Raw genomic sequence first — 25,236 nt, forward strand, 5'->3', positions numbered from 1 at the left:
ATTAATCCAAACCTTAGGGTTTAGAGTTAAGGGGTGGGGTTTTGGAATTAGGGTTTAAAATTTTATAAAAAAAAAATATTAAAATAAAAAATAAAAATTTTAAAAACAGTTTTAAAAAGTATTTTTAAATTATAAAAAGAAAATTTGAAAAAAAAAATAAAATAAAAAAAAAATTTTGAAAAAAAAAATTATAAAAATTTCGAATCTGAAAACATATAATCTGAAACTATAAAAAAAAAAAATCTTTTTTTCATTTTTTTAATTTTTATTTTATTTATTTTATTTATTTTTGTTTGTTTATTTAATTTTAAACCAAGGGTATTAGGGATATTTTACCCTTTAATGAATGTCATTTTTGTGACTTTCTCCTTCTAGTGCTATTTTTGAGACATAAACTTCAAAAGATGCTATTATTGACAATTGCCCTTCTTATAAATCGATATTTTATTTTTATGATTAGTATTATATATTTTATATGTGTCATGATATAATTAAGTACTTTTAGATTTCTATACATCATAATCGAACCTGAATCAAATAGAGTAATATGATTACTTTTGGTTATTTGGTTATTTTTAGTTTAATTTGAATTCAACATACCCGAATTGAATCGGTTAATATTCTTACTTTTCATACAAATATCTGTATCGGCGTGAAATACATTAGTTTTTGGATATTTGTAGGTTTGTATATATCAAGACTGAATTCATCTGGACCCGATTCGAAACACACATGAAAATTTATAATACTGAAATGAAGTCTAGTTTCAAAACTCAAAAAGCATGATAACCCAAAGATATAACTCGTAGCTGAATAGTTATCCGAATGTCCATGTCTAACCGATACATAAGTAAATAAAAAAAAAATTGTTAACCATTTTGAATTCTTATCACAAATAGAGTGGTTTCATTCAAATATGCCGAATTATTATAGTTAATATGTAAATAATCCTGGCAAAATATTATAGTAAATATAATTAATGAGATAGTTAAAAAGTGAGAAAATGAATGTAAAAGATAAAATAAAAAAAATTGAAAACAAATAAGTTTTGTTTTCCATGTCACTATTATATATCATATATATGTCATCATATAATTAATCATATTTTATATGTACCATAATATAAGTAATCATATAATTAATATTATTTTATACGTACCATCATATAAATAATCACATATATTATATTTATAAATTTAATATGAAATATAAAAACCATAATTTAAGTTGGTATTTTTAATTAAGTTATGTATTGTATTTTTCTTATATATAGTGAAAATATTTTTTTTAAATGGTTATTGGAAAATATTTTATTAAATTTTTTTACATATATATATATATTTTTTTTTTTTGAAACAATTATTTATATAAATTAATTTTAAATTATTATTGTGATTTGAATTTTGTATAGAAATAATTAAAATTGAGAAAAATGAATGTAAAAGATAAAATAAAAATTGAAAACAAATAAATTTTGTTTTGTACTTCTGTAATAAATGATATTAACTTATTTAGTAAATATAATAGATGAAGGGTTAGAATTGATTAACAATAGAATAAAAATCTTTTAAAAAATCAATTAAGATAAGCAAGTATTATTTTGTACTGCTATCCATGTTTCCAAACAATTCTCATTTATACTACTATCCAAGTTTCCAAACAACTCTCAAATGTACTTCAGTTTTAATAATATAGATGAGGCAAGCACAAGGGCCCACTTCTTCTTCTGACTTTTTTTTCTTTCTTGGAAACCCTTTTTTCCTCCTCCTCCGCCACTCTTTGCTCCCTCTCCTCATTATTGAACATGCTCATTGTCGCCCTTTACTTGTCTTTCCAATTACCAAACACTACAACCACACTTTATTATACTTCTTGTAAGATACTCCATGTGAAACACGAACTCCAACCATGTTTCATCAACAAAATGCTCTCAATCCCATATAAAATAATTTATATTTCAACAAACGTATCTCAAGCCGTACAATGCCAACAACCTTCTTCTTCTTCTTGGATGGACCACTTGTTCCCTTTGATTACAGCACACTCACCTTCCCAAAGTGGACCAAATAACTGATATCTCAGAATCAACCATACACAACACAGTATGCCTTCCTCCCATCCCCATTTCAAACATCAATTTACAAACTCATCTACTCACCATGAAGATTAGGCGAGTCTAGAGTCGCATCAGGTGTCGTGCTCCAGAAAAGCAATGCATCCCCCATCTTTGGTTCCACCATGGCACTGCGCTATAGTTTCCCTTGGCTGCAGGAAACACTGTTTTACCACCTTCCTCAACATCTGATCTGCCTGATTTCAACTTGAAGACCTTCCCCCATGCTCTTCATATTGTAGTAAGAAAAGGTCAACTAACTGGTATGAATGTAAAATACTACATTCTTTTCTCGATTTCACGGATGGTTTTGTCGCGTCCTCTTGGAAGAAATGTCCCTGAGCTCGTTCGGGCCCTATTGAGGAGAAGGACGGGGTAGGTCAGTAAAAGAGAAGAAGAAGGAAGCTTATGAGAATTAACTTGATACAGTACGAGTACTAGACCTGCTATCTGTGCTCTTTCCAGACTTCTGATCGATAACAGTTGACTTCTCCATATGCGGTTTAGCTAGGTAGGCTCTATGCATTCTTCCTTGGGCTATCCTGAAACCGAGAATAATAAATACATGAAAATTAAGCACCCCAAAGAACTAATGGAATCATCACTAATCACTCACCTACTTAGAGAATTCACAACCATAATTTTATTACTCCATACGTTCATATTAAGTGTCGTTTTGATATTTTTCATAGAAATTAAAAGAAGTGTGTAATAGACTGATATATCCTTATTCAATGTATGATTAATTAAATATTGAAAATTATTTAAATAAAAGTTTATTGGTTATTCAAAAGGGTAAAAAATAAATTTAGTATACAAAGTTATATTAGAATTGTAGAACGACATTTATTTTGAAACAAAAAAATAAACCTAAATATATCATTCATTTTCATTAAATAAACCTTTTAAATATTTAATTAATTTCATATTTATTTAGATAAAGGTATATTTCATTTTTCACCTAATATTTTTTTTTTAGATATTTGTTAATATCGTGTTTAATTAAAAATTAAATGTGTATTTCATTTTAAATAAAAAAGCTTTTTAAATATCTAATTAATTTTATAATTATAAATAAAATAATGTAGAATTTTATATTAAATTTTTATTTAATATAATACTTTTCAATTAAAATTTTGATCCTTAAGCAATAGTATATTTCAATTCAGAATTTTGCATCACATAATATAAAATATGTGAACTATAAAATTGTTGTTTTTTAATATCAAACAATTAGTAATATTGTAAATATTACAATTAGTCACGTAAATCAAATAATTATGTGTGTACAAATAAAAATAATCATCCGCACGGTTGTGCGGGTCAAGATCTAGTTACATTTTACGATTGTAAAACAAATCTTTAAAAACATATGTATTATGGATACTAGACTCACCAAGAAATTGTTGTAAGTATAATCAACTGAAACATGTTGCTCTTAATATAAAAGTGTGCATATGAAACTATAAGAAAATAGATAAAATTCTTTTCGGTTTCTATAATAGCAGCACCTAGGAAAAAAAAGATCATATGCAAATAACAAAGAACCATAAGACGTTTTACCAAAAAAAAAGAACCATAAGACTGAATCACCTGAGAAAGTAGTGCCCATAAGATATCGCGGAACCACCTATTAATAATAGTGGAACTTCTCTAGTAATATGAAATTACCACCCTTGATCTCAGCTTTTACTTAGTGCTCAGTTGGCAGTTACGTTTGTTTAAGAAGCTATATGTATATAGTAACTAGGCTGGAGAGGCTTGATAGGGGATACACCAAGCACCAAGTTAATGTTGTTGATGTTGGCAGATGGTTCACACATGAACAAAATGATGAAATGGCAAAAACGTTGAAAAAATGGCAAATGACTGTGAAGCAGAAGAAAGGCAAATGTAAAGCTACCAACAGAGACCCTTGGTGGTTTTAGCAGTGTCAGCACCTCTGGAGCCACTCTATTACGCTTCAAAACCACTAGTCACTCGGCAGCTTCGTACATGAGTAATTATGAAGATCAAAACATGTCTAGTCTTTAAAGCTGAGCCATTATCTACAGCACGTATAGAGGTCGCAGGGGTTGGAGATCTGTCCACAAAGATAGAACATGCTGGAGATATTAGCCCTGGAAACGAACTCTCATTCTTTCAGTTTGTGTAAACTTGGAAAAAAACATTCTTGAAAGTAAGTTCATCTCTCAAGGTGGTGATACTTTGATTATATGATCGTTCTTTATGTTAGATTTTTAGCTCCTGTTTTAGATACTGAAAAAGGATCTTGTAAACTGGAACTGGAAAGCAAACTCTAATGATATGCGATGATATTGTAATTACAATATCAAGCATTACTACAAATCGGACGTAAGCATGTTCAATATTTTTGCAGTATGTTGTGTTGAAGGCCATTGGTTATACATCATCATTTCACCCTTCAGCAACAAGAAATTTGTTGTATTTTATTAAGTGTGGTGTGTGATTCATGCATAACTTATTATAGTTATTACAACCATTGTCTACGTTACCATTAAATAATTAAAGATCCTACATCGTTTAACGACTAAATCAAAATATGAATCGATTAGAAAATCACAAAGTAGAAGAAAGACGACCAGGATCAAAATCAAAATCTAATATTAGTATAATAAATAATAATAAAATACAATGATTTTGGTCTGATTCAAACTTAAGCCAAAGTAGAATTAGTCTTTTCTTTTTGTCATCTGAATTTTTATTAATCAAACCACATTACAAACCCAAACATGGATGGATACAAGTCTGAAACAACCGATCTAAAGACCAAACGAAAAGATAAACTGTCGGCGATTTAGATGAAACATAAAACCCGAAGCGACCAAAGTATGGAACGTTTTTCTTTTAATACGTAAAAGAAGTTCTTTCGGTTTCCTCCTCTCTAACTTTCCCTTTTCTTCTTTATTTTCTCATCAACATTTGTAACCTCACTTTATAAAGTTGATAACTTTCTCGAGAAAATAATACCTTTTTCTACTTTCTTACTATCCCCATCTTTTTACCTCATATAGACTTTACTTATCTCACCTAACTTTTAAAAGTCCCTCTCTCTCTCTCTCTCTCGTTTTCTAATAAATAAAAAAACCTTAAAACTCTTAATTATTGTAACTAGAAAACTCTTGTAACTATCTGATTCTCGAATCACTGGAGAATATACGATGGGTTGTACGACCTCCAAGCTCGACGACCTTCCGGCGGTTGCGCTTTGTCTCGACCGTTGCGGTTTCCTCCAAACCGCGATTCAGCAGCGTTACGCTCTCGCCGACTCCCACCTCGCCTACACACAGTCCCTCCAAGTAGTCGCCCACTCTCTTCACACCTTCATCGATCACCACCACCGCTTCGCCGCAGAAGACTCTCACCACCCGCCGGAAGAAGACGATTCACCCAAGAGAGCGGACTCCGGGTCGGGTCATATCGAATTCGATTCGGACTCCGACGAGATTGACTCCTTGCATCACTCATCTCCTCTCCACGAGGATCCGAGTTTTACCCGTTACTCGAATCCGGATCCTCCGTATCTGCATATGAACTACATGAAGAACAGCTCGATGCCTCCTTCCGTCGTCTACGAGCAGAGACCTTCGAGCCCTCAGAGAGTTTACTTGGGCGAATCGTCAGCCTCTAACTATGATAATCCATACCCGAGCTACGGACCTTCGAAACCGCCTCCTCCGCCGCCACCGAGGACGGAGGGTTGGGACTTCTTGAACCTTTTCGATTACGCTCCGTTCACTCTTACTCAGGATGACTCGAGAGAGGTGAGGGAGGAAGAGGGTATTCCCGATTTGGAAGACGATTTCCACCGCGAGGTTGTGAAGGAAGTTCATGGGAAGCAGAAACTCGTCGCCGGAAAAGCTCCGGTTCCGGCCGTGGACGACAAGGAAGAGCCGCCGGGTGGTGGTGGTCAGGCTTCTCTGTTTCAGACTAGGCCGAGCGTGGCGGTCGAGGTTCACGTCGTGGAGAAGAAAGTTGTTGAGAGTGGTGTAGAGGAAGTGAGGAGGAGTAATCCAGCGCCACGTGGCGGTGGTGTCAGGAGAGGGGTGCCTGAGGTTGCGAAAGAGATAGAAGCTCAGTTCTTGAGAGCTGCTGAGTCAGCAAGTGAGATTGCAGTGCTGCTTGAAGTGGGGAAACAACATCCTAATGCTCGCAAACATGGTTAGCTTTCATCATTATCATCATCTTTCTTCTTTATTTGGATTTTGATGATTCAGTTGCAGAAATGTTGATTTTTTGTAGAAATCTAGTGAATTTATTTATGGTTTTGTGTCAACATATGATTGTGTTGTGAATCTTCGTAGGAATCTAGTGAATTTTTTCTTTTTTTTAACACATCTAGTGAAATATATATTATTTATGGTTTTATGTCAACATATGATTCTGTTCTAGCTTTAGTGTGTTGTGAAATAATTTTTTTCAGCTTTACTGTGTTGGAACCATTCTTATTAGTTTATTACAAAACTTGTCGGTGCACGTATAGGAGCGGCTTCGTCAAAGATGATACAAGAAGTAACTCCATCGCCTTCTGTGGTCTCGTCGTCTCAGCCATCAACCTCTAAGAAAGCTAAAGCCTCTTCTTCCGCGGCAGCAGCTGCACCTACTTACGCAGATATTGAGGCAGAGCTTGCATTAAGGTCTCGTAATCTTTCTTCCACATTGCACAAGCTACACCTATGGGAGAAGAAGCTTTACAACGAAGTCAAGGTATGTTCGTTCCTCACTGAGGTAGTTCATAGTTCTCTTCTTATTTTTGTGGTGGTTTGATCTTCAGTTTTTGTGAGCAGGCTGAGGAAAAACTTCGTTTATTACACGAGAGGAAGTTAAGGAAGCTGAAGCGTATGGATGAAAGAGGTACCGATGCTCCCAAGGTAGATTCAACAAGAAGATTCGTGAGAAGTTTGTCCACCAAGATAAGGATCGCCATTCAAGTCGTTGACAAAATATCCGTTACAATCAACAAGATAAGAGACGAAGAGCTATGGCTGCAACTGAGTCAATTGATCCAAGGGTAAAGCTGGAACAAGTTTAAGATGCAATCGCTATTTCACTTTCTTTCTTTATTTCATTCATTTCTCTCTTTCAGGCTGAGCAGAATGTGGAAATTCATGCTTGACTGCCATCAAAGCCAGTGTAAATCTATTAAGGAAGCCAGAGGTTTAGGCTCCATTAGAGCGAGCAAAAAGCTCCCTGATGATCATCTCGAGGCTACAAGGGTGCTTGGGCATGATCTTATAAACTGGATTCTGAGATTCTCAGGCTGGGTTAGCGTGCAAAAGGGTTTTGTAAGAGGACTCAATAGTTGGCTTATGAAGTGTTTAATCTACGAACCTGAGGAAACTCCTGATGGAATCGTTCCTTTTTCTCCTGGTCGTCTCGGGGCTCCGATGATTTTCGTGATCTGTAACCAGTGGGAGCAAGCTTTAGATAGAATATCTGAGAAGGAAGTTGTGGAGGCCATGCGCAGATTCACAACCAGTGTGCTTCATCTTTGGGAGCAAGATAGGTTAGAAACGATGGAGAGGATGATAGGGCATGGTGGTGAGGAACAGAGAATACAGAAAGAGATTCAAGAAATGGAAAGCAAAATGGTTCTGGTTGGTTCAAGCGAAGACACTAGTAACGAAAGTTTACAGGGTAGTCTTCGGCGTATTTTTGAAGCTATGGAGAGGTTCTCAGCGGAATCTGTGAGGGTTTATGATGATCTCTTGGAGCGTGCTGCTGAGAAAGAAAGCAGCTCTCAAGAATCAGAGGAAGACTAATTAAAAGATGATTATACACTTGTGGAGATGATCATTCTCATGCCTGCCCATGGTTGCAATGATCGTCTTGACTTGGCTCCGTGGAGGTCTGTAGACCGGAGCGCCAGACTTGAATCACCTATGGTTGTAATTTAACTCACCGGGAAGTTAACATATCGTCTTTCCCAGACTCAGGCCAGAACCGGTTGCTAAGACATGGGATAAGAGATGGGTCGATGCTCGAGTGCTTGTGCTAGTCAAGAACTGGATGGTTGGCTATATGCCATGCTTGATAACTTGCCACAGATGATTCTAGTTACAGTTGTGAAGGAGGGATGTATAGGCTTCTTCTTCTGTGTTTATATTTCCTAACGGTTTCTTGATATGATTAGTTTGCACATATAGTAACATAAAATGCTTTGAAAATGTTATGAGGGTTCTTTAAAATCTGTACAAAAGTTCGCAAAATACTAACATTGATTCATGAAACCCCCTTGTCAACTCAAGCAAGATCTTATTGTAGGCTGAGGAGCATTTTGACCAGCTTCTTCTCTTTGTATTTTTTAACAAGCACATACGCTTCATTGGTAATGGTGTTCAGCTTTGCAATAAAACTCATAAATAACTCATCTTCTGCCTTCCATAAGATTTCAAAACATGATACCAAATAATCCAAGTAAGTCCTTTTAATACTCGACCAAGGTGTTCCATGCTGCTTTGGCAGATTCACATTTTTTGATGAGTTTGAACTTATATGTATCAACTGCAGAGAAGATTTTTAAGATTGCATGAGAATTAAAAATAGCAGCTTTTTTCTCAATATCAGTCCACTGATTTAGAGGTTTAACCAAAGCTGAGAGATATAACAAGAAAACTAGGTTAATACCCGCGCAACTTTATATATATAAATTATTCTACGTATTATATGTTTTAATATATTATGAAATAATAAATATATTGAATAATTAAAAATTCAGTAATTATTATGTATAAAACTAAATTGGTGTGAACACATAAATAAATTTTATTAATCCAAACAATAATTGTTTTCTATTTGATATGGTATATAATTAAACATAAATAACACTAACATATATATAATATATTTTATATTAATATCTATTAAATGATGTTTTCTACTCATATGATTTTCTTATTATCATTTGTATCTTCTATAGCAAAAACTTTACACTAATAACAAAATTTTCATTGTGGGATTAATAGTTTTAGTAATTTATAATTTTTTAAAAATAAGTTATCAATATTTGCTCAAAGCTTTTATCAAAAAGAAGTTCAAAGTAAATTTCTAAATTAATATATTTATGTATTTTTATATGGTATATTTTAATTTAAAATGATACATATATATATATATATATATATTTTAATCTTAAACTTACTAAATGAGATTTTCTACTTATATGATTTTGTAATCATTTTTATCTTGTCATAACAAAAGTTTTAAACCATATATCACAAAACTTGAATGTGAGATTTTTAACAGTTTTAGTAATTTATAGTCATTTTTTAAAATTGAAAATATAACATATACAAAAATATCTAATTTTTTTATTATATGGTTAATATGGTTGTTTAATTTATTTTAATATTTTAAAATTAAACAAATAGGATAGAAGATACACTAGTTTTATCAGATCTTTATTGTTCAAAATTATTAATTGTATTTAATAAAATAATGAAAAATATTAATAATAAATTTATGGTTAATTTAATAAAAAAAATTATTATATATTTAGATGAACCAACATATTTCTCTAAAGATTCTAAAAATTATCATAGTAATAATATGTGATTACAAAAAAATGTTGTAATACTTCTCAATTAATATATAAAGGATGTATGCATTGTGACTTGATAGTCTTTCTCTTTCATATTTGAAAGCTAATAAATGGTAACACAACCAATAAAGGATTTTAATGCTGTGTATACAGTCGAGCCAATTAGTTACCTTATACTACAATCTAAATACATTAATTGTACAGCAAGAACATGTAACTAAATATTATCTCTTGATAAAACATGTTATAGCATCCCCAATGAAGAACACAAATAACATGGAGCTCTCATCTTTGAGTGTCAAGAAAAGGGTAAATCTCATACCTAAAGTTACAACTCCCACTCACTACTCTTCCTCCTTCTTTACCATCACAACAATTAGGAAGCTCCCCAATAATCGTATCCAAACATTTCTTACAATCTGTGTTCCATATAAGTCGCGTGCACTGCACCATTCCGTACAGCTTCATCTTCCCGTCGAGCTTCATATCCCCTGGCTCGTAATATTCCTGTGCAGGAGACCTCTCTGAACCTTTACGAGTCGCTTCCTTTGTCAGCTTGGTGAGAAGAGCCTTTGTCTTAGCGTTAAACGACGCCGGATCTCTCACTTTCTTCATGTTGTACATATAGAACTTGTTCTTGAGATCCATCTCGTTTATGAAAGTGGTCGGAGAAATCCGGAGAAGACATTGGTCAAACCATACGATTGCCCCCTTGTTCATCGGACATCTTTTACGTAGCTGTCATATATACATACATATACTTAACCAAACCACAATAAAAAGAATAGTATAGCACCAAAGGACTAGTTATGTACAGTAGAACCTTCATCTCTATAATGTTTATACTTTTGTAAATTATCTATTTTGAATATAGTTAATGAGCATGGAAAAATCAACTTTAAATTAATACTTAATAAACTTAACACTTCTATAAACCAACATATTTTGTTCTGAATCTTTTTGTACAATAAGTCTGTTTATCAACTAATCTTTTTCTCAATTAATAAGATATTATCGTACCAATAATAAGTTAATTATAGAGATTGTATTTAGTTCTTTGGTGCACGCCTGTCTTCATAAATTTGTACTGAAAATAAAAATTAAAAATTTGGAAAAAGAAAATGTAAATTAGGAAGAAAGTATCTCATCTGAGATACCCAAATATAATTTGTGAGAAACACATTCACATTTTATTTAAATCTAAGTTAGACATGAATTTTGAAAAACATATTAGTTTTGTTTTTGGTTAGATATTCTCATGGAGTATCTTATCATTGAAGATGCTCTAAGTTCTCTCCATATGATCTCAATTAAATTACCTCACTCGTAGTGTATGGCTAAAAGCAAATTTTAAAATTTTCTAAACGTTTCTGTTTAGCATTTACATTTTTACACTAAAATAATCACAAACCCAAACAAACAAATTAATAAAAGTTATGTTTACCTCGGAGTAAGCAGTGGAGAGGCATGTATCACACCTGGAGCCGTAAGCGTCACCACGGCATTGGATAACCATGTAGACAGTATCAGGACGATAACCATAAACGCCATAGAGGTAATCTTTTACAGAAGTGTTAGAGATGAGACTGTTGAGGTTTTTCTCGTATAGACTCTTTGACTTATATTTTCCATCCTTCTCTAAGCATTTGTGGTATAAATACGCATTGGTATCGTTTACAGACGCAACACTGTGTATAAATAAGAGTTGTGTGGCTACTACGGCCAAAATCGGGACCAAAATGGTACGTTCTGAGACAGATGATGAAAACATTGTTCAGGATGTTTTGGAATTGGGAAGGTGTTTCCTTTTGTAGATTCAGATATTGGGGAATTTATAGCTGGTTGGTTTTTATCGATTATTTGGATGAAAAGATTATATTAATAATTTTTTTACAAAAAAAAAAAAGATTATATTAATAATTCGTTTTTGTTGTGTTCGCTTACACGAGAGAATAGTTCGGAGTTGAGTTGAGACTTGGTATATGCGGTGAAGGAAGGGAACTGAAAAAGTCAAAATTGAATCGTACTATATACTTATTACTTACTTGTTGTGGCTATTAAATTTGAATCAAATTTTGTTAGTTTGGTAAGTTATTGTAAATCAAACTGAACGAAAAATAAACTTAAATAAAACCACATCAACATATATACAGTTACATAACCTTATACGATTTGAACCAAACGAAAACTAATCCTTATAAATTTGAGATTATTATTGGTTCATGACTTAATTGATTAAACTATTCCATACTTATCCTCAAATAAAAGCAAACAAAAACTCAGGAATGATAGAAATGTTTGAAAACACCAGGACTCTAGAAATCTTAGCAAAATATTCACCTGACAACATAATCTTTTTTTTTTTAACACTGAAAATATCATAATATTGAAGTCCAAGAGGACAAGTTTGGGAGCACCCCTGAGTTATAACACGAAGAAATAGAGAAGACAGAAATACTGAAAAAAAGAAAACGACATAAAAAGAAAAGGGGGAGGTACCAGTAGGTACTTATAAGAGCTTAATGCTCAATACTAACAGAAAAGGTTATGAAGGACTTGAGACAGAAGCCAGTAACCTTAGATCCCTTTCTTTTTACCGCACCAGACGACATGTGTTTGACGCATCCTCTTGTAACATCTGATGGAGCCAACGGGGACCTCCTGAGGCGACATACGATTGTGTACGTATACCGACCACGACGCTCTCTGCTATAGACTTAGCAACTCTGTTTTTAAGGTCGGAAACATGAGAGATCGTCCATTTTTCAAAGCGATGTAGAAGCTCCAGTATCTTTAGAATCAGAGGTGAGAGATCAGGAAACCTGAGAGGATTCAACAAAGCTTGGCGTACTTCAACAGATGAGGCTTCAAACAATATTTTCTTGTAACGCAGGTCACCCATTGCTTGAACAGCCCATAGTAAGGATTTCAAATTTGACTCCATTTTAGAGGAGTCAAATTTGAAATCCTCTAAAAGCATTAAGACTTTCTCAAAATCCCCATGGTAACATCCCAAGCCTATCGATACTCTAGATTTCAAACCTGCAAAACTCAATTTCCCAGTTTACTCTCTAGTCTCTAAACAATGCTATTTTTTTTTTGAAAGTTATCATTTTTATAGAGAAATGTTGTAGATTTAGAATTGTGATTTATAAATTATGATAACAATAATTTTTTTGTTGATAGATGAATGTTTCTTTTAAATTAGATCAGTATACTGTATTTTTTATACACCTTTTTAAACAAAACTATTTTTGAAAAGTTATCATTTTTATTGAGAACTATTTTAGTTTTGGGATTATAATTTAGAAATTAGGATAACAAAAATTTCTGCTAATAGATGATTATTTTTGTTTTATAATTTTTGACCAATAGATTGTATTTTTTATAATAACTTTTTTTAAAATGCTATTTTAGGAAAGTTATCATTTTATAGAGAAATATTGTATATTTGATATTGTAATTTATAAATTAGGATAACAAGAATTGTTTTTGATACATGAGTATTCTTTTAGAATTTTTGATCAATAAGTTGTATATTTTAAATATTTTTTTTAAGAAAATGCTAAAATGCTTTAATTTGAAAGTTATTATTTTTGTAGAGAACTATTGTAGATTTAAGATTGTGATTTAGAAATTAGGATAACAAGAATTTTTGTTGAATGATGAGTATTTATTTTAGAGCTTTTGATCAATAGGTTGTATTTTTTAAATAAACTTTTTAAAAATGTTACTCTAGGAAATTTATCATTTTTATAGAGAAATTTTGTAGATTTGAGATTGTGATTTTGAAATAAGGATAACAAGAATTTTTGTTGATAGATGAGTGTTCTTTTAAAATTTATTTATCAATAGGTTGTATTTTTAAAATAATTGTTTTTAAAATGTTATTTTTGGAAAGTTATCATTTTTATAGGAACTATTGAAAATTTGTGATTGCAATGTAGAAATTAAGATAAAAAGCATTTTTGTTGATAGATGAATATTTTTTTTAGAATTTTTGATTAATAGGCAGTATTTTTTTAAATACTTTTTTTGAACAATGCTATTTTAAGAAAGTTATCATTTTTATAGAGAACTAATATAGATTGTGATTGTGATTTAGAAATTAAGATAACAAAATTTTGTTGAAAGATAAGTACTATTTTAGAATTTTTTTTATTAATAGGTTAAATTTTTAAAATAATTTTTTTAAAAATGCTATTTTGAAACGTTATCATTTTTATACAGAACTAATGTAGATTTGAGATTGTGATGTAGAAATTAGGATAACAAGAATTTTTGTTGATATGTGAGTATTCTTTTCAAATTTTGCTTTAAATATATGGTATTTAAAAAAATACTATTTTGGAAAGTAATCGTTTTTATAAAGAAATATTCAAAATTTGGGATTTTGATTTAGAAATTAGGATAAAAATAATTTTGTTGATTGATGAGTATTCTTTTAGAATTTTTGATTAATAGGCTCTATTTTTAAATAATTATTTTAAACAATGCAATTTTTAGAAATTTATCATTATTTATATATAATTAACGTAAATTTGGGATTGAGATTTAAAAATTTGGATAACAATAATTTTTGTTGATAGATGAGTATTTTATAGAATTTTTGATCAAGAGGTTGTATTTTTTAAATAAACTTTTAGAAAATGCTATTTTTGGAAAGTTATCATTTTTATAGAGAAATATTGCAGATTTGCGATTGTGATTTATAAATAAGGATAACAAGAATTTTTGTTGATTGATGAGTATTCTTTTAGAATTTTTGATCAAAATGTTATATTTTGTTAAATAATTTTTGTAAACACTGCTATTTTAGAAAAGTTATCATCTTATAGAGAAAATTGTAGATTTGAGATTGTGATTTAGAAATTAGGATTAAAATTTTTTTATCAATAGTTTGTATTTTTAGATGAACTTTTTTAAAAAATTTATTTTTGGAAAGTTATTATTTTAAAGAGAAATATTGTAGATTGGAGAAAGTGATTAGATATTATGATAGCAAGAACTTTTGTTGATACTTAAGTATTTTTTAAATTTTTTGACCAAAAGGTTGTAATTTTAAATAATCTTTTTAAACAATGCTATTTTTTGGAAAAAAAATATTTTATAGAAAACTATTGTAGATTTGATATTGTGATTTAGAAATTAGGATAACAAGATTTTTTGTTGATAGCTGAGTATTCCTTTAGAATTTATTTATCAACATGTTGCATTTTTATATAAAATTTTAAAAATGATAATTTTTTAAAGTTATTATAATTATATAAAATTTTCAAAATTGCTATTTTGGAAAGTTTTCATTTTTGTTGAGAAATATTGTAGATTTGGAATTGTGATTTAGAAATAAGAATAACAAGAATTTTTGTTGATAAAAAATTGATCAATATATTGTATTTTTTATATAATTTTTTAAACATTTCTATTTTTGAAATCTTATCATTTTTTAGAGAACTACTGTAGATTTAAGATTGTGATTTAGAAATTTGGATAACAATATTTTTTGTTGATAGATGGGTATTCTTTTAGAATTTTTGATTAATATGGTATATTTTAAAATAATATTTAGACATTTCTAATTTTAGAAAGTTATCATTTTTATAGAGAACTAGTGTTGATTTGGATTGTGATTTGAAAATTATTATAACAAGAATTTTTATTGATTGATGAGTATTTTTTAGAATTTTTGATTAATATGTTGTATTTTCTAAATAAACTTTTAAAAAATGCTACTTTTGGAAAATTATCTTTTTTTTTGAAAAATATTGTATATTTGAGATTGTGATTTATATATAAGGATAAGATGAATTTTTGTTGATTGATGAGTATTCTTTTAGACTTTTTGATCAATATGTTGTATTTTTAAAAATAATTTCTTAAGACGATTCTCTTTTTGGAAAGTTATTATTTTTTTTAAAAAAAATTGTAGATTTGATATTGTGATTTAGAAATTAGGATAATTTTTTTGATCAATACATTGTATTTTTCCGATGAATTTTTTAAAAATGCTATTTTTGCAAAAGTTATTATTTTTATTGAGACATATTGTAGATTAGGACTATGATTAGAAATTAGGATAGCAAGAACATTTTTTTTGATATATGAATATTCTTTATAATTTTTTATCAACATGTTGTATTTTTTAAATAATATTTTTAAACAATGTTGTATTTGGAAATTTATTATTTTATAGAGAACTATTTGAGACTTGGGATAGTGGTTTAGAAATTAGGATAACGATAATATTTGTTGATAGATAAGTATTCTTTTACAATTTTTCATCAATATGTTGCATTTTTTAAATAAACATTTTAAAAAGAAATTTTTAAAAGTTTTCATTTAATAGAGAAATATTGTATATTTGATATTTTGTTTAGAAATTAGGATAACAAAAAAAATTGATCAATACATTGTATTTTTGCGATGAACTTTTTAAAATGTGATTTTTTTAAAGTTATTATTTTTATTAAAAAATATTGTAGAATGAGGCTTGTGATTAGAAATTAGGAGAGCAAGAATTTTTGTATATATGAGTATTCTTTTAGAATTTTTGATCATCATATTGTATTTTTTAAATAATGATATTTTTAGAAAGTTATCATTTTATAGAGAACTATTGTAGATTTGAGATTGTGATTTAGAAATTAAGATAACAAGAATATTTTTAGATATATGAGTATTTTTTAGAATTTTTGATTAATATGTAATATTTTTAAATAACTTTTTTAAATAATCCTATTTTAAGAAAATTATCATTTTTACAGGGAACTAATATAGATTGGGATTGTGATTTTGAAACTAAAATAACAATATTTTTTTGTTGATAAATGAGTATTCTTTAAAAAATTTGATTAATAGGTTATATTTTTATAATAAATTTTTAAAAATGTTAGTTTTAGAAATTTATCATTTTTATAGAGAAATATTGTATATTTGAGATTGTGATTAAAAAATTGGATAGATGAGCATTTTTTTTTGTTCAAACTAAAATTTTCATTAAGCAAATTAAGCATGTTTGGCTACAGAATCAGCCAAAACAGTGGAATAAAGATAAACTTATTAACAAAATCTTGCGTATCCGCCAACTGTCGACAAAGGAATTTGAATAATAGAGTTTTCGACATTTGCCATTTCACGTAAAACACGTGATACTGCAGATATTTAAATTGAGTGGCAAAGAAAATAGCTAATTATAAATTTGAATAAGAACCGATAACTTGATAAGTTTTGATGTCGAAGTCTACTTACCAATCAATTACCTCACTGATTGACTCCTTTTTTCAATCTTTTCAATAGTTAAGATGTAAATAACTTTTATTTAACAGATTAGTTTCCACCGAACTTAACAAGTTCTGGGGAACTGAACTGGTAAGAGTTATACTGGATGGAGAATACATTTTTATCCAGTGGCTAAGAGTTACTGTGGCAACATGGCTGGCTGGCTCTGAGCTAAAAGTTTTTTTTTTGGAGCTAAAGGTTATAAAGCACCTGCTGCATTTTTTCCCCCAACAATTACGAAGCACCTGTTTTAAACGTTAGAAATTGTAAGAAGTTCTTATATAGAAATTATAGAATATCAAATTTTTTGATGTAATGATTTATGGTCTACCAATTTTTTTGTGTGTTTTAAGCATCCAGATATGATGTTCAAAAAAAGCATCCAAATACATACGGGGCATGTGTGATAGATATAAAATAGTATCCAGATTCAAACCCGACCTACTACTAGTTACAGTTGCGCAGTAAATAGTAAAAGGAGAGTGATTTACTGTTGTAGCGTCGGTGACGTGGCTGGGAAAATAGCATAGGAGAAACGCGCCTCTTAAATGCACGTAACAGCCTGCAGAAAGGACCGGGTCCTACTGGGTTGACCCACCACCTGGCTTAAATTCCATTGCCGGAGCGTGGCCGTCACCGGAGGTATGGAGCGTGAAGATCACCGCGTCGTGACAAAAAAGTCCCCTCTAAAAAAGAAAAGAAAGAAAAAACAGAGAGGGAAGTGAGCTGTGAAGAGGACCCACCACCCATGTGCTCTCCTTCCTGTCTCCACCAGCTCCTGCCTCTCAATCATTAGCTTCTCCTCCCTCCCTCCCTCTAAAGAGAACTGATTAAAACAAAAGAAACCACCACCATTTTCTCTCTTCCAAAACGAACCATGTCTAATAACGACGGAGTTATGATCTCTAACGGATCTTTAATCGAACACCAGCGACAACAACAACAACAACAACAGCAGAATCTGAAACAATCTTCAGACGGAGCTCTCGTCGTGAAGAAACCCCCGGCGAAAGATAGACACAGCAAAGTCGACGGAAGAGGGAGGAGGATCCGCATGCCGATCATCTGCGCGGCTCGCGTGTTCCAGCTCACGAGAGAGCTCGGCCACAAATCCGACGGCCAAACAATCGAGTGGCTCCTCCGCCAAGCCGAGCCGTCGATCATCGCCGCGACGGGAACCGGCACAACTCCCGCGAGTTTCTCCACCGCGTCGGTATCGGTCCGAGGAAGCTCCACCACTATTTCCACTTCCACGAACTGCACTCTCTCCTCCTCGTTGGATCATAAACCGTTCATACTCGGAAAACGCCTGAGAGAGGATTCCGGAGGCGGTAAAGACGACATGGGATCTTTTGCTACGCCGGCTGGGTTCTGGGCGGTTCCGGCGAGGCCGGATTTCGGACAAGTCTGGAGCTTTGCCTCTCATCAAGAGATGTTCTTGCAACAACAACAGCAGCAGCAGCCGGCAGCTGCTGCACTGTTCGTACACCAGCAGCAGCAGCAACAAGCTGCAATGGGTGAAGCTTCGGCGGCTAGAGTCGGGAACTATCTTCCGGGTCATCTTAATTTGCTTGCTTCTTTATCTGGTGGAGCTCCCGGGTCGGGTCGGAGAGAGGATGACCAGCGTTGATTATCAAGTTAAAGCTCTTTTTTTTTAGTTTGGTATATAAATATTAATCTCTATTTGTCATCGATCAATCTCTCCTGCATTGTTTTACTCGAGTGGCTTATCTCTCTCTCTCTATATGTGTGTGTCTTAGTTTTTTGAGATTGGTTGAATGATTCAAAGAGTGATTTAGTGTGTTAAGTTTAAGTTTAAGACTAGGGTTTAGGGTTTAAGAACCTGTGTGTCAGAGAGGTTTTTGTTTTTTTTTTTTTTTTTTGTGGAAGATCGATATCTCATCGGAACCGAGATTTTACTTTTAAGTACCTCGTGTAGGGTAATGAAGAAACGGCGGAGGTTTTTTTTTTGGCCCCCTTCTTGTCTGGTTTTTCCGGCGAAACAGAGCCGTCGTCTAAAATTCCAGATACTATATTATGTTATATTGTTTTTTTTTGTTGCTAATTGTGTAATGTGTTACAACAACTGTGGCGAGCAAATTGCGCAAGCTGTTAACCACATTATCATTTTAATAAATGTTCCATTCTTGGTGTTTGTTTGTTTGTTTGGTTCCCTTTCTCTGCATTTATTTTACAGACAAAAGCTTTTATGTGAGTGTGATTGTCTCGCTGAAATCGAACTGGAAAAATGGATGAACATAGTTATCATCACTTCTATTTCTCTCTGGATATATGGATTGTGGGTTTCAGAAGGTTATCTTCTTGGGGTTTCGCGTTTCGATTTGAATTCAAGAACAGAAGATTAAGTAAGTATAGAAAAGACAAAGCAGATGTGTCGTCTGTCTTGAAATCTCTTCAACTTTTATTGCCCACTTGTTTCGTAAGAATTTATGTCACGTTAGTCAGATTGACTCGTATTTTTACTGCTGAAAATTTAAAACCAAAAGGTGACAGGGTATCTGTAGAACAGGTTTTCAATATTTTTGTTCAAGAGGCATAAGCTCTAGCAAAACTGAACGTATAAGAGTTACAGGCTCCGTTTGGTAATCATAGCAGAAAAAACAGTTAAGCTGCGGAACAATTAATTAAATCGTAAAAAATTTTAAAATTTACAAAATGGTGGAGTACATGTTAAACTATTTTATATGGTATTTAATTTGTTATAACAATAAAAATATCAATAATTAAGCTAGTTATTACAAAATGTGAAAATAACTAAAATTTATTTAAAAATATTTTAATTCTTATTATAAATATCTAGTTTATCTTTCAATACGTTTTAATAATATATTGACATTTAATAATGTGCAAATTATATTATAACTTTATTTACGATATAACTATTTATCATTAAAAAATATTGCTATGTATTTTAAATTTTAAGATAGCATTATCATATAATTTATTAATATGAAAACGTTGATTTTGTAAATTTTTTCTGGCATAATCTAGTAAAATTCACTTTTCTATTTAATGGAATATTTTTTGAAAATTTTGTTAGTAAAAATGCAAGTTTGCATTTTTGTGTTTTTTTAATTTCATAATTTTTTATTGATTGATAAAATATTTGCAGAATCGCCTATTCCGCCATTCCACACAGTTACCGATCAAAGCCATGATAATGTCTATTGTCTCAGAGTAGCAGCTACTCAAATATGTGGCGCATCCACAATCAAAATTTCTAACTGATTATTTTAATGCTTTTTATTTTGTTTTGGCCACAGAGTAAATTCACTATTGTAATTCAAATCTTGGTGAAGGACAGGTGCGAAAAAGAAAGTTAGTTACTAAAAGTATAGTTTAATTCCCCGTGATGATACATTCAAAGCTTGAAGTAGTAAAAAATTTCATGCAACGCATATGACGTTAGAATTGAAAAGTATGCTATATTTACAGTTAATGACTTAATGCGTAGATAATGTTAATTGTAGTTTCACATTTTCGATCATAGCTATATTTATTGAATGTTGTTCATTTATCACAATTCTATTTTGATGAATACTATCAAAGTTGATTGGATGGGTTTCTGCTGACCAAAAAAAGATTAGATAGATTTTCTTAGATAATTTAGGTGGCACTAACCAATCAACGAAATAAACAATTTGCCATAAAATAAGAATTCCATTAATGGAAAGATCTTAACATAAAAGTTGGTGTTTTTATTTCTTAATTAGTACTAGAGTAATTAACACTCAGCTATCTAATAGAATGCAAATAATTATAGGTGGGGATATAAAGTAATCAACTCGTATCAAAACATACCGTACCTTTTATTGTCGAATCATCTAAAATGACCCCAACTCCAATAATGTACATGGTCCCATTCTTGTCTACCAAAAATAATTTCTATAGGTTGGCAAATGATAATATTAATAAAATTATTTTGTCTATATGGCACTTTGGACCGACACATGTAAGTAAATAGCTTCAATCTACCAGCTCTATGCCGTATTAAATGTACTGTCAAATAGTTTCTCTTTAAATCTTACCAAAAAACAGAAGGAATTGATTACTAAAAATCATTATAGAAACACTCAGACTTTTAAATTCTACGAATATAATTCAATCAACCCTAAAATAAATATCGACACTTATCCTTCGAGGTAAAATAAAAATAGTAAAGGAGGGGCAGTGTGTAAGGTTGAGAATGTTTTTTAAAATAACGTCAGGAAAACTTTCTCGCGCGGTTAAATGGACTTATATGGGCCTTAGTATGGGGATTAATGGGCCGGCTTTCGTCTCTAACGCTAACTCAACTTAATGGGCCAGACTTCGTCACTCGCAGGGGAGAAGTGCTTTCGCCGCGCAGAGTTCACAGCTGAGAGAGAGAGAATGGCGTCATCATCGGCGAGAGGAGAGCTGGAGAAGATGGGGATCGATCAGCTGAAAGCGTTGAAGGAGCAAGCGGATCTGGAAGTGAATCTCCTCCAGGACAGTCTGAACAACATCCGCACAGCCAACGCTCGCCTCGAATCCGCCGCGGGAGCTCTAAACGATCTCTCTCTTCGACCTCAAGGCAAGAAGATGCTCGTACCACTCACCGCGTCTCTCTACGTGCCTGGGACACTTGACGAAGCTGATAAGGTTCTAGTTGATATCGGCACTGGTTACTTCATCGAGGTACAATACATATATAGATAAAGAAGTGTGATTAGCAGTCGTTTGTTTCCGCCTGTGAAGAAGTTGAATATGTGTGTAGAAAACAATGGAGGATGGAAAAGACTATTGTCAGAGGAAGATCAACTTGTTGAAATCCAACTATGAACAACTCTTTGAGGTATGCTTTTAGGTAGATCCTGATAAGCATATAGATTATGCCTTACAAGTTTCCTCATACAACAAAGTTCTTATTAACGTTTACCAATACTGTGTAATTAGTAAGTGGATCGAATGGAATTGGATTTTACAACTACTATTTTTCTTTGATCTCAACATTATAGGATCTTTTTGTGACTGATCCAGTGTAAATGTAAAAAAGGTTGCTAAAAGAGCCTTTGGTTGGTTCTTCTTTCATACACATTAACAAACACTCCTTAGAGCCATAGATGCAGCATTCATTTTTAGTAGTGTATCCATCTTTTCACTCCACATTTGATTTGATGTTCCAGTACTTGTTATTATTTCTGACTCTTGTTTCTTTGTCCTTCAATGAGCATATTTAGTAACGTTAATCTTGCATAATTGCCAAGTTGTTCCAATACCCTTTTGTTTCAAGACCTATGTCTACAGCTTACCCGATAATTTTGTTGATGTTTTAAGAATGTTTGTTGTTTAATGCAAGGTGTTGGCCAAGAAGAAAAGCGTGGCAGATGAAGCCGGGATGGTCTTGCAGGGTAAAGTTCGACAGTTACAAGCTGCAACCACGTCTTGAAAATTCATTCTTCTCTTGTGGCTTTTACTTTTTTTTTGACGTTTTGAGACTCATGCACATTTGTTTTGTCTGATCAGTTTTGTAACGAATCTTATGATCTCAAATCGGGCTATGTTTTGTGTTCTATAAGAACTTTGTGCTGTAATATCAAAGAGAACAAATTGTTGCTTAGTTATTTCCCATAAAGCAAGAGCAGAGAAACAGAAGCCATCAATGTTATTGTTTAGGCAGAAAGAAACAACTGAATCAATGAAATTTAAATACAACTCTTTTGTTTTTGTTGTTGTAAGAAAAGGACTCTCTATCCTCTCTGTAGTTTGTTCTTGTTCGTGTTTGATCGATCATCTGTGATCTGCACCAATTGCTTCTTGAATCGACTTGAAGCCATCCCTTTCTAAGCAACTCACTAGTTCTTCCTATAGCACCAAGATGTGATGAATATTACAACAACGATTTTCTCAGTTCCACCAAAAAGATTCATGTATGTTTTATCTTAAAAGAGTTTAACGTTGTGAATGTAGCTTTTAGACAGATTCTCATACCTATTAAGCTTCCATGATCCCAGAAAAGTCCAGTACTTAATGAGAAAGTAAAGGAGATACCTTTATTTGTGGGATGAGAGCAGGTCCACCATACGCAAACCCAGTGTACAGCTGAACAAGAGTAGCTCCGGCTCTTATCTTCTTGTAAGCATCCTCACCACTGAAGAAAAATCATCTGAATCATTTTTTTTTCGTGTGTTTTGTTTTCCTCATAGTCTATAAACAGGTTAAGACGTTTACCTGCTAACACCACCGCAGCCTATAAGTGGAATCTTTCCCTAATGTAAGATGTCAATGAAAATAACCAATAACCCGAATCAGAAATGTTTTAGTTCCTTGGTAACAATAGTTACTCTCATCTCTTTTTAGATTAAGAAAAAAACTTACTCGTGTTAGAGTGTACATCTCTCTTAACATGTTGGTGGAGAGAGGAAAGAGCGGTTTCCCGCTCAAACCCCCTGTTTCTGTTGCCACGGGGTTGTTGCTTACAGGATCTGGCCTCGAGACTGTTGTATTTGATATGATCTATGAGACAATAACAAATACAGTATCATCATCATCATCATCATAAGAATTTTTGTAAACATTTGGTCGCTTTTTCAACTCAACGTTCATTGACATTTTTAGAGAAACATAGGTTAGTTTCGTGTATCAAGATAACTTACCAGCCCATCTAAGTGGAGAGCAAGAGCAACCTACACAAGCCAATACCAATACAATGTTGTAAGAGCCATTTACTTGGTGGAAATTTTTAAGTTTTTTTTTTTTCTAAATTACAACTCACCGCTGCAATATCTTCAAGCTCTCCTCTGGATAGATCAGGAGCAATCTTCACAAGAAGAGGAGGAGGACCATCATCACCCCACTGCATCTCATCCCTGGCAGCTTGTACCTTCTTTACAAGGTCCTTCAACTGTTTCCTTCCCTGAAGCATTCTCAGCCCTGCTGTGTTTGGTGATGAAACATTGATAACCTGTAGAGAGAAAAATAAAAAATGAGCAAAATGATTCTATGGTAGATAAGATCAAATGAATGCTCTATATATATTACCAAGTAATCAGCATACTGGGATAAGTTATGAACTCCCTGGACATAGTCAGCAGCTGCATCTTCACTTGTCTTGTTCTTTCCAAGATTGACTCCAAGTATACCAGGTCCAGACTTGCCCCCTGGTTTTCCTTCATCGCTTGGAGATGACGAAGTGCCTGATGTTTCCGCCAACATTCTTTTACCATGTTGAGCACCCAACCGCTTTGCAACCACAACAATCCCTTCACTGTTAAACCCACACCTATTGATAATAGCTCTGAAAGAACAAGAAGCAAAGATTATTCAGTGTTTTAGTTGAAACTGTTGAGCATTATAAAGGTCAATGGATTTGAGATTCTCACCCATCTTCACGTAATCTGAAGATGCGTGGTTTAGGGTTGCCTTCTTGTGGAACTGGAGTTACAGAGCCAACCTCAACAAAGCCAAACCCAAGTCCTAGCAATCCCTCTGTAGCCTCAGCGTTTTTGTCGAATCCAGCGGCAAGACCTATTGGGTTTGAAAACTTCCTTCCCCAAACTTCAAGTCCCAAGATCTGTGGATCAGGCCTCTTCTCTCTAGGCACCCACCCGCGAGCAGCGGCCGTGACAGCCAGCTTGTGCGCAAACTCAGCATCCAGAAGAGCAAAGAGAGGGTTAACAACCTTTGTTGCTGAGAACAGCCACCCACTGTCCAACACACACAAGATGGATCAAAATTAACAAGGAGAATAAAAGACAAAGATATGTAATGTCACAGGCACTAGTACCAGAAGGTTGCTTCATCTGCAGTACTGACATAAGCTCCTCCAGCTATGGCCAGACCAATGGTAGCTCCTGTCAATATCCTTCCCTAAAAATTTCAAAGCTACATACTTTGAGAACTGAGAAACTGAATTGCACTTGTAAGAGCCAAAATGATCTATAACTAAATAAGCATTTGATGATACAAATTCTAGTAGACAGGCTAAAAAGATTGATTTTTTTTAACAAAGAGATTGATCAACAAAGGTGCTTACTTTTTTGGAAAAGTGAGGGACTTTAGGTGTAGAGGAAGCCGCGCCAGGAGCAGCCGAAGAAGAGTTTCGAATCGCTCCAAGAGGATTCCTTCTGAGCAAAAACTCTCTCGCCCATTTAGCCGACGATGTCGCAGCCCTTCCAGCCATTAGTTTGATCTAAAAGTCAACAGAATTAGAATAAAGGATTGCTTTTTCAGACAACCCAGATAGCTACACGAAGAGGGTTTTAGGCTTTGAGCTCACGGCTTGATGGCAGAGGAGGCTACG

At 32.7% G+C, this 25,236-nt stretch overlaps 5 protein-coding genes across 6 annotated transcripts; 3 read left to right on the top strand and 2 right to left on the bottom strand.

Moving 5' to 3' along the window:
• The first annotated feature begins 1,635 nt into the window (after nucleotides 1–1,635).
• LOC103874196 (protein ALTERED PHOSPHATE STARVATION RESPONSE 1) lies at nucleotides 1,636–8,459 on the top strand. Of its 2 annotated transcripts, none has more exons than XM_033273614.1 (4): nucleotides 1,636–6,299; nucleotides 6,613–6,841; nucleotides 6,922–7,145; nucleotides 7,221–8,459. In XM_033273614.1, the coding sequence occupies exons 1-4, from the start codon at nucleotides 5,296–5,298 to the stop codon at nucleotides 7,894–7,896; spliced, it is 2,133 nt and encodes a 710-aa protein (XP_033129505.1). In that variant the 5' UTR covers nucleotides 1,636–5,295; the 3' UTR covers nucleotides 7,897–8,459. The 2 variants fall into 2 exon arrangements, with proteins under 2 accessions (XP_033129505.1, XP_009150859.1); XM_009152611.3 differs by having other exon boundaries at nucleotides 1,645–6,295; nucleotides 6,618–6,841.
• A 1,273-nt stretch (nucleotides 8,460–9,732) lies between these two features.
• On the bottom strand, nucleotides 9,733–12,178 carry LOC103874197 (putative cysteine-rich repeat secretory protein 61). Its single transcript, XM_009152612.3, has 2 exons — nucleotides 11,119–12,178; nucleotides 9,733–10,412 (listed from the first exon to the last, which is right to left on the bottom strand). Exons 1-2 carry the CDS (start codon nucleotides 11,443–11,445, stop codon nucleotides 9,960–9,962), a joined length of 780 nt encoding a protein of 259 aa, XP_009150860.1. The 5' UTR covers nucleotides 11,446–12,178; the 3' UTR covers nucleotides 9,733–9,959.
• Nucleotides 12,179–17,370: 5,192 nt separating this feature from the next.
• On the top strand, nucleotides 17,371–19,113 carry LOC103874198 (transcription factor TCP7). Its single transcript, XM_009152613.3, has one exon. It carries the CDS (start codon nucleotides 17,830–17,832, stop codon nucleotides 18,580–18,582), a length of 753 nt encoding a protein of 250 aa, XP_009150861.2. The 5' UTR covers nucleotides 17,371–17,829; the 3' UTR covers nucleotides 18,583–19,113.
• Nucleotides 19,114–21,280: 2,167 nt separating this feature from the next.
• LOC103874201 (probable prefoldin subunit 5) lies at nucleotides 21,281–22,573 on the top strand. Its single transcript, XM_009152617.3, has 3 exons — nucleotides 21,281–21,632; nucleotides 21,712–21,789; nucleotides 22,294–22,573. The coding sequence occupies exons 1-3, from the start codon at nucleotides 21,345–21,347 to the stop codon at nucleotides 22,381–22,383; spliced, it is 456 nt and encodes a 151-aa protein (XP_009150865.1). The 5' UTR covers nucleotides 21,281–21,344; the 3' UTR covers nucleotides 22,384–22,573.
• On the bottom strand, nucleotides 22,536–25,215 carry LOC103874200 (dihydroorotate dehydrogenase (quinone), mitochondrial). The gene is made up of 10 exons (XM_009152615.3): nucleotides 24,970–25,215; nucleotides 24,721–24,803; nucleotides 24,317–24,640; nucleotides 23,976–24,231; nucleotides 23,710–23,898; nucleotides 23,591–23,620; nucleotides 23,313–23,450; nucleotides 23,166–23,203; nucleotides 22,986–23,085; nucleotides 22,536–22,799 (listed from the first exon to the last, which is right to left on the bottom strand). The coding sequence occupies exons 1-10, from the start codon at nucleotides 25,114–25,116 to the stop codon at nucleotides 22,725–22,727; spliced, it is 1,380 nt and encodes a 459-aa protein (XP_009150863.1). The 5' UTR covers nucleotides 25,117–25,215; the 3' UTR covers nucleotides 22,536–22,724.
• Nucleotides 25,216–25,236: the final 21 nt, after the last annotated feature.

The sequence above is a fragment of the Brassica rapa genome, chromosome A06 (genome assembly GCF_000309985.2).
Source record: "Brassica rapa cultivar Chiifu-401-42 chromosome A06, CAAS_Brap_v3.01, whole genome shotgun sequence".
Lineage (NCBI taxonomy): Eukaryota > Viridiplantae > Streptophyta > Magnoliopsida > Brassicales > Brassicaceae > Brassica > Brassica rapa.

Coding starts and splice junctions, on each gene's coding strand:
- LOC103874196 (XM_033273614.1), top strand. CDS start 5,296: ATGGGTTGTACGACCTCCAAGCTCGACGACCTTCCGGCGGTTGCGCTT. Junction 6,300..6,612: donor AATGCTCGCAAACATGGTTA/GCTTTCATCATT, acceptor TGTCGGTGCACG/TATAGGAGCGGCTTCGTCAA. Junction 7,146..7,220: donor CTGAGTCAATTGATCCAAGG/GTAAAGCTGGAA, acceptor TCTCTCTTTCAG/GCTGAGCAGAATGTGGAAAT.
- LOC103874197 (XM_009152612.3), bottom strand. CDS start 11,445: ATGTTTTCATCATCTGTCTCAGAACGTACCATTTTGGTCCCGATTTTG. Junction 10,413..11,118: donor TCTCCACTGCTTACTCCGAG/GTAAACATAACT, acceptor TATATATGACAG/CTACGTAAAAGATGTCCGAT.
- LOC103874198 (XM_009152613.3), top strand. CDS start 17,830: ATGTCTAATAACGACGGAGTTATGATCTCTAACGGATCTTTAATCGAA.
- LOC103874201 (XM_009152617.3), top strand. CDS start 21,345: ATGGCGTCATCATCGGCGAGAGGAGAGCTGGAGAAGATGGGGATCGAT. Junction 21,633..21,711: donor GCACTGGTTACTTCATCGAG/GTACAATACATA, acceptor ATATGTGTGTAG/AAAACAATGGAGGATGGAAA. Junction 21,790..22,293: donor ACTATGAACAACTCTTTGAG/GTATGCTTTTAG, acceptor GTTTAATGCAAG/GTGTTGGCCAAGAAGAAAAG.
- LOC103874200 (XM_009152615.3), bottom strand. CDS start 25,116: ATGGCTGGAAGGGCTGCGACATCGTCGGCTAAATGGGCGAGAGAGTTT. Junction 24,641..24,720: donor GCAGATGAAGCAACCTTCTG/GTACTAGTGCCT, acceptor TGTGTTGGACAG/TGGGTGGCTGTTCTCAGCAA. Junction 23,621..23,709: donor AGCTTGAAGATATTGCAGCG/GTGAGTTGTAAT, acceptor TGGCTTGTGTAG/GTTGCTCTTGCTCTCCACTT.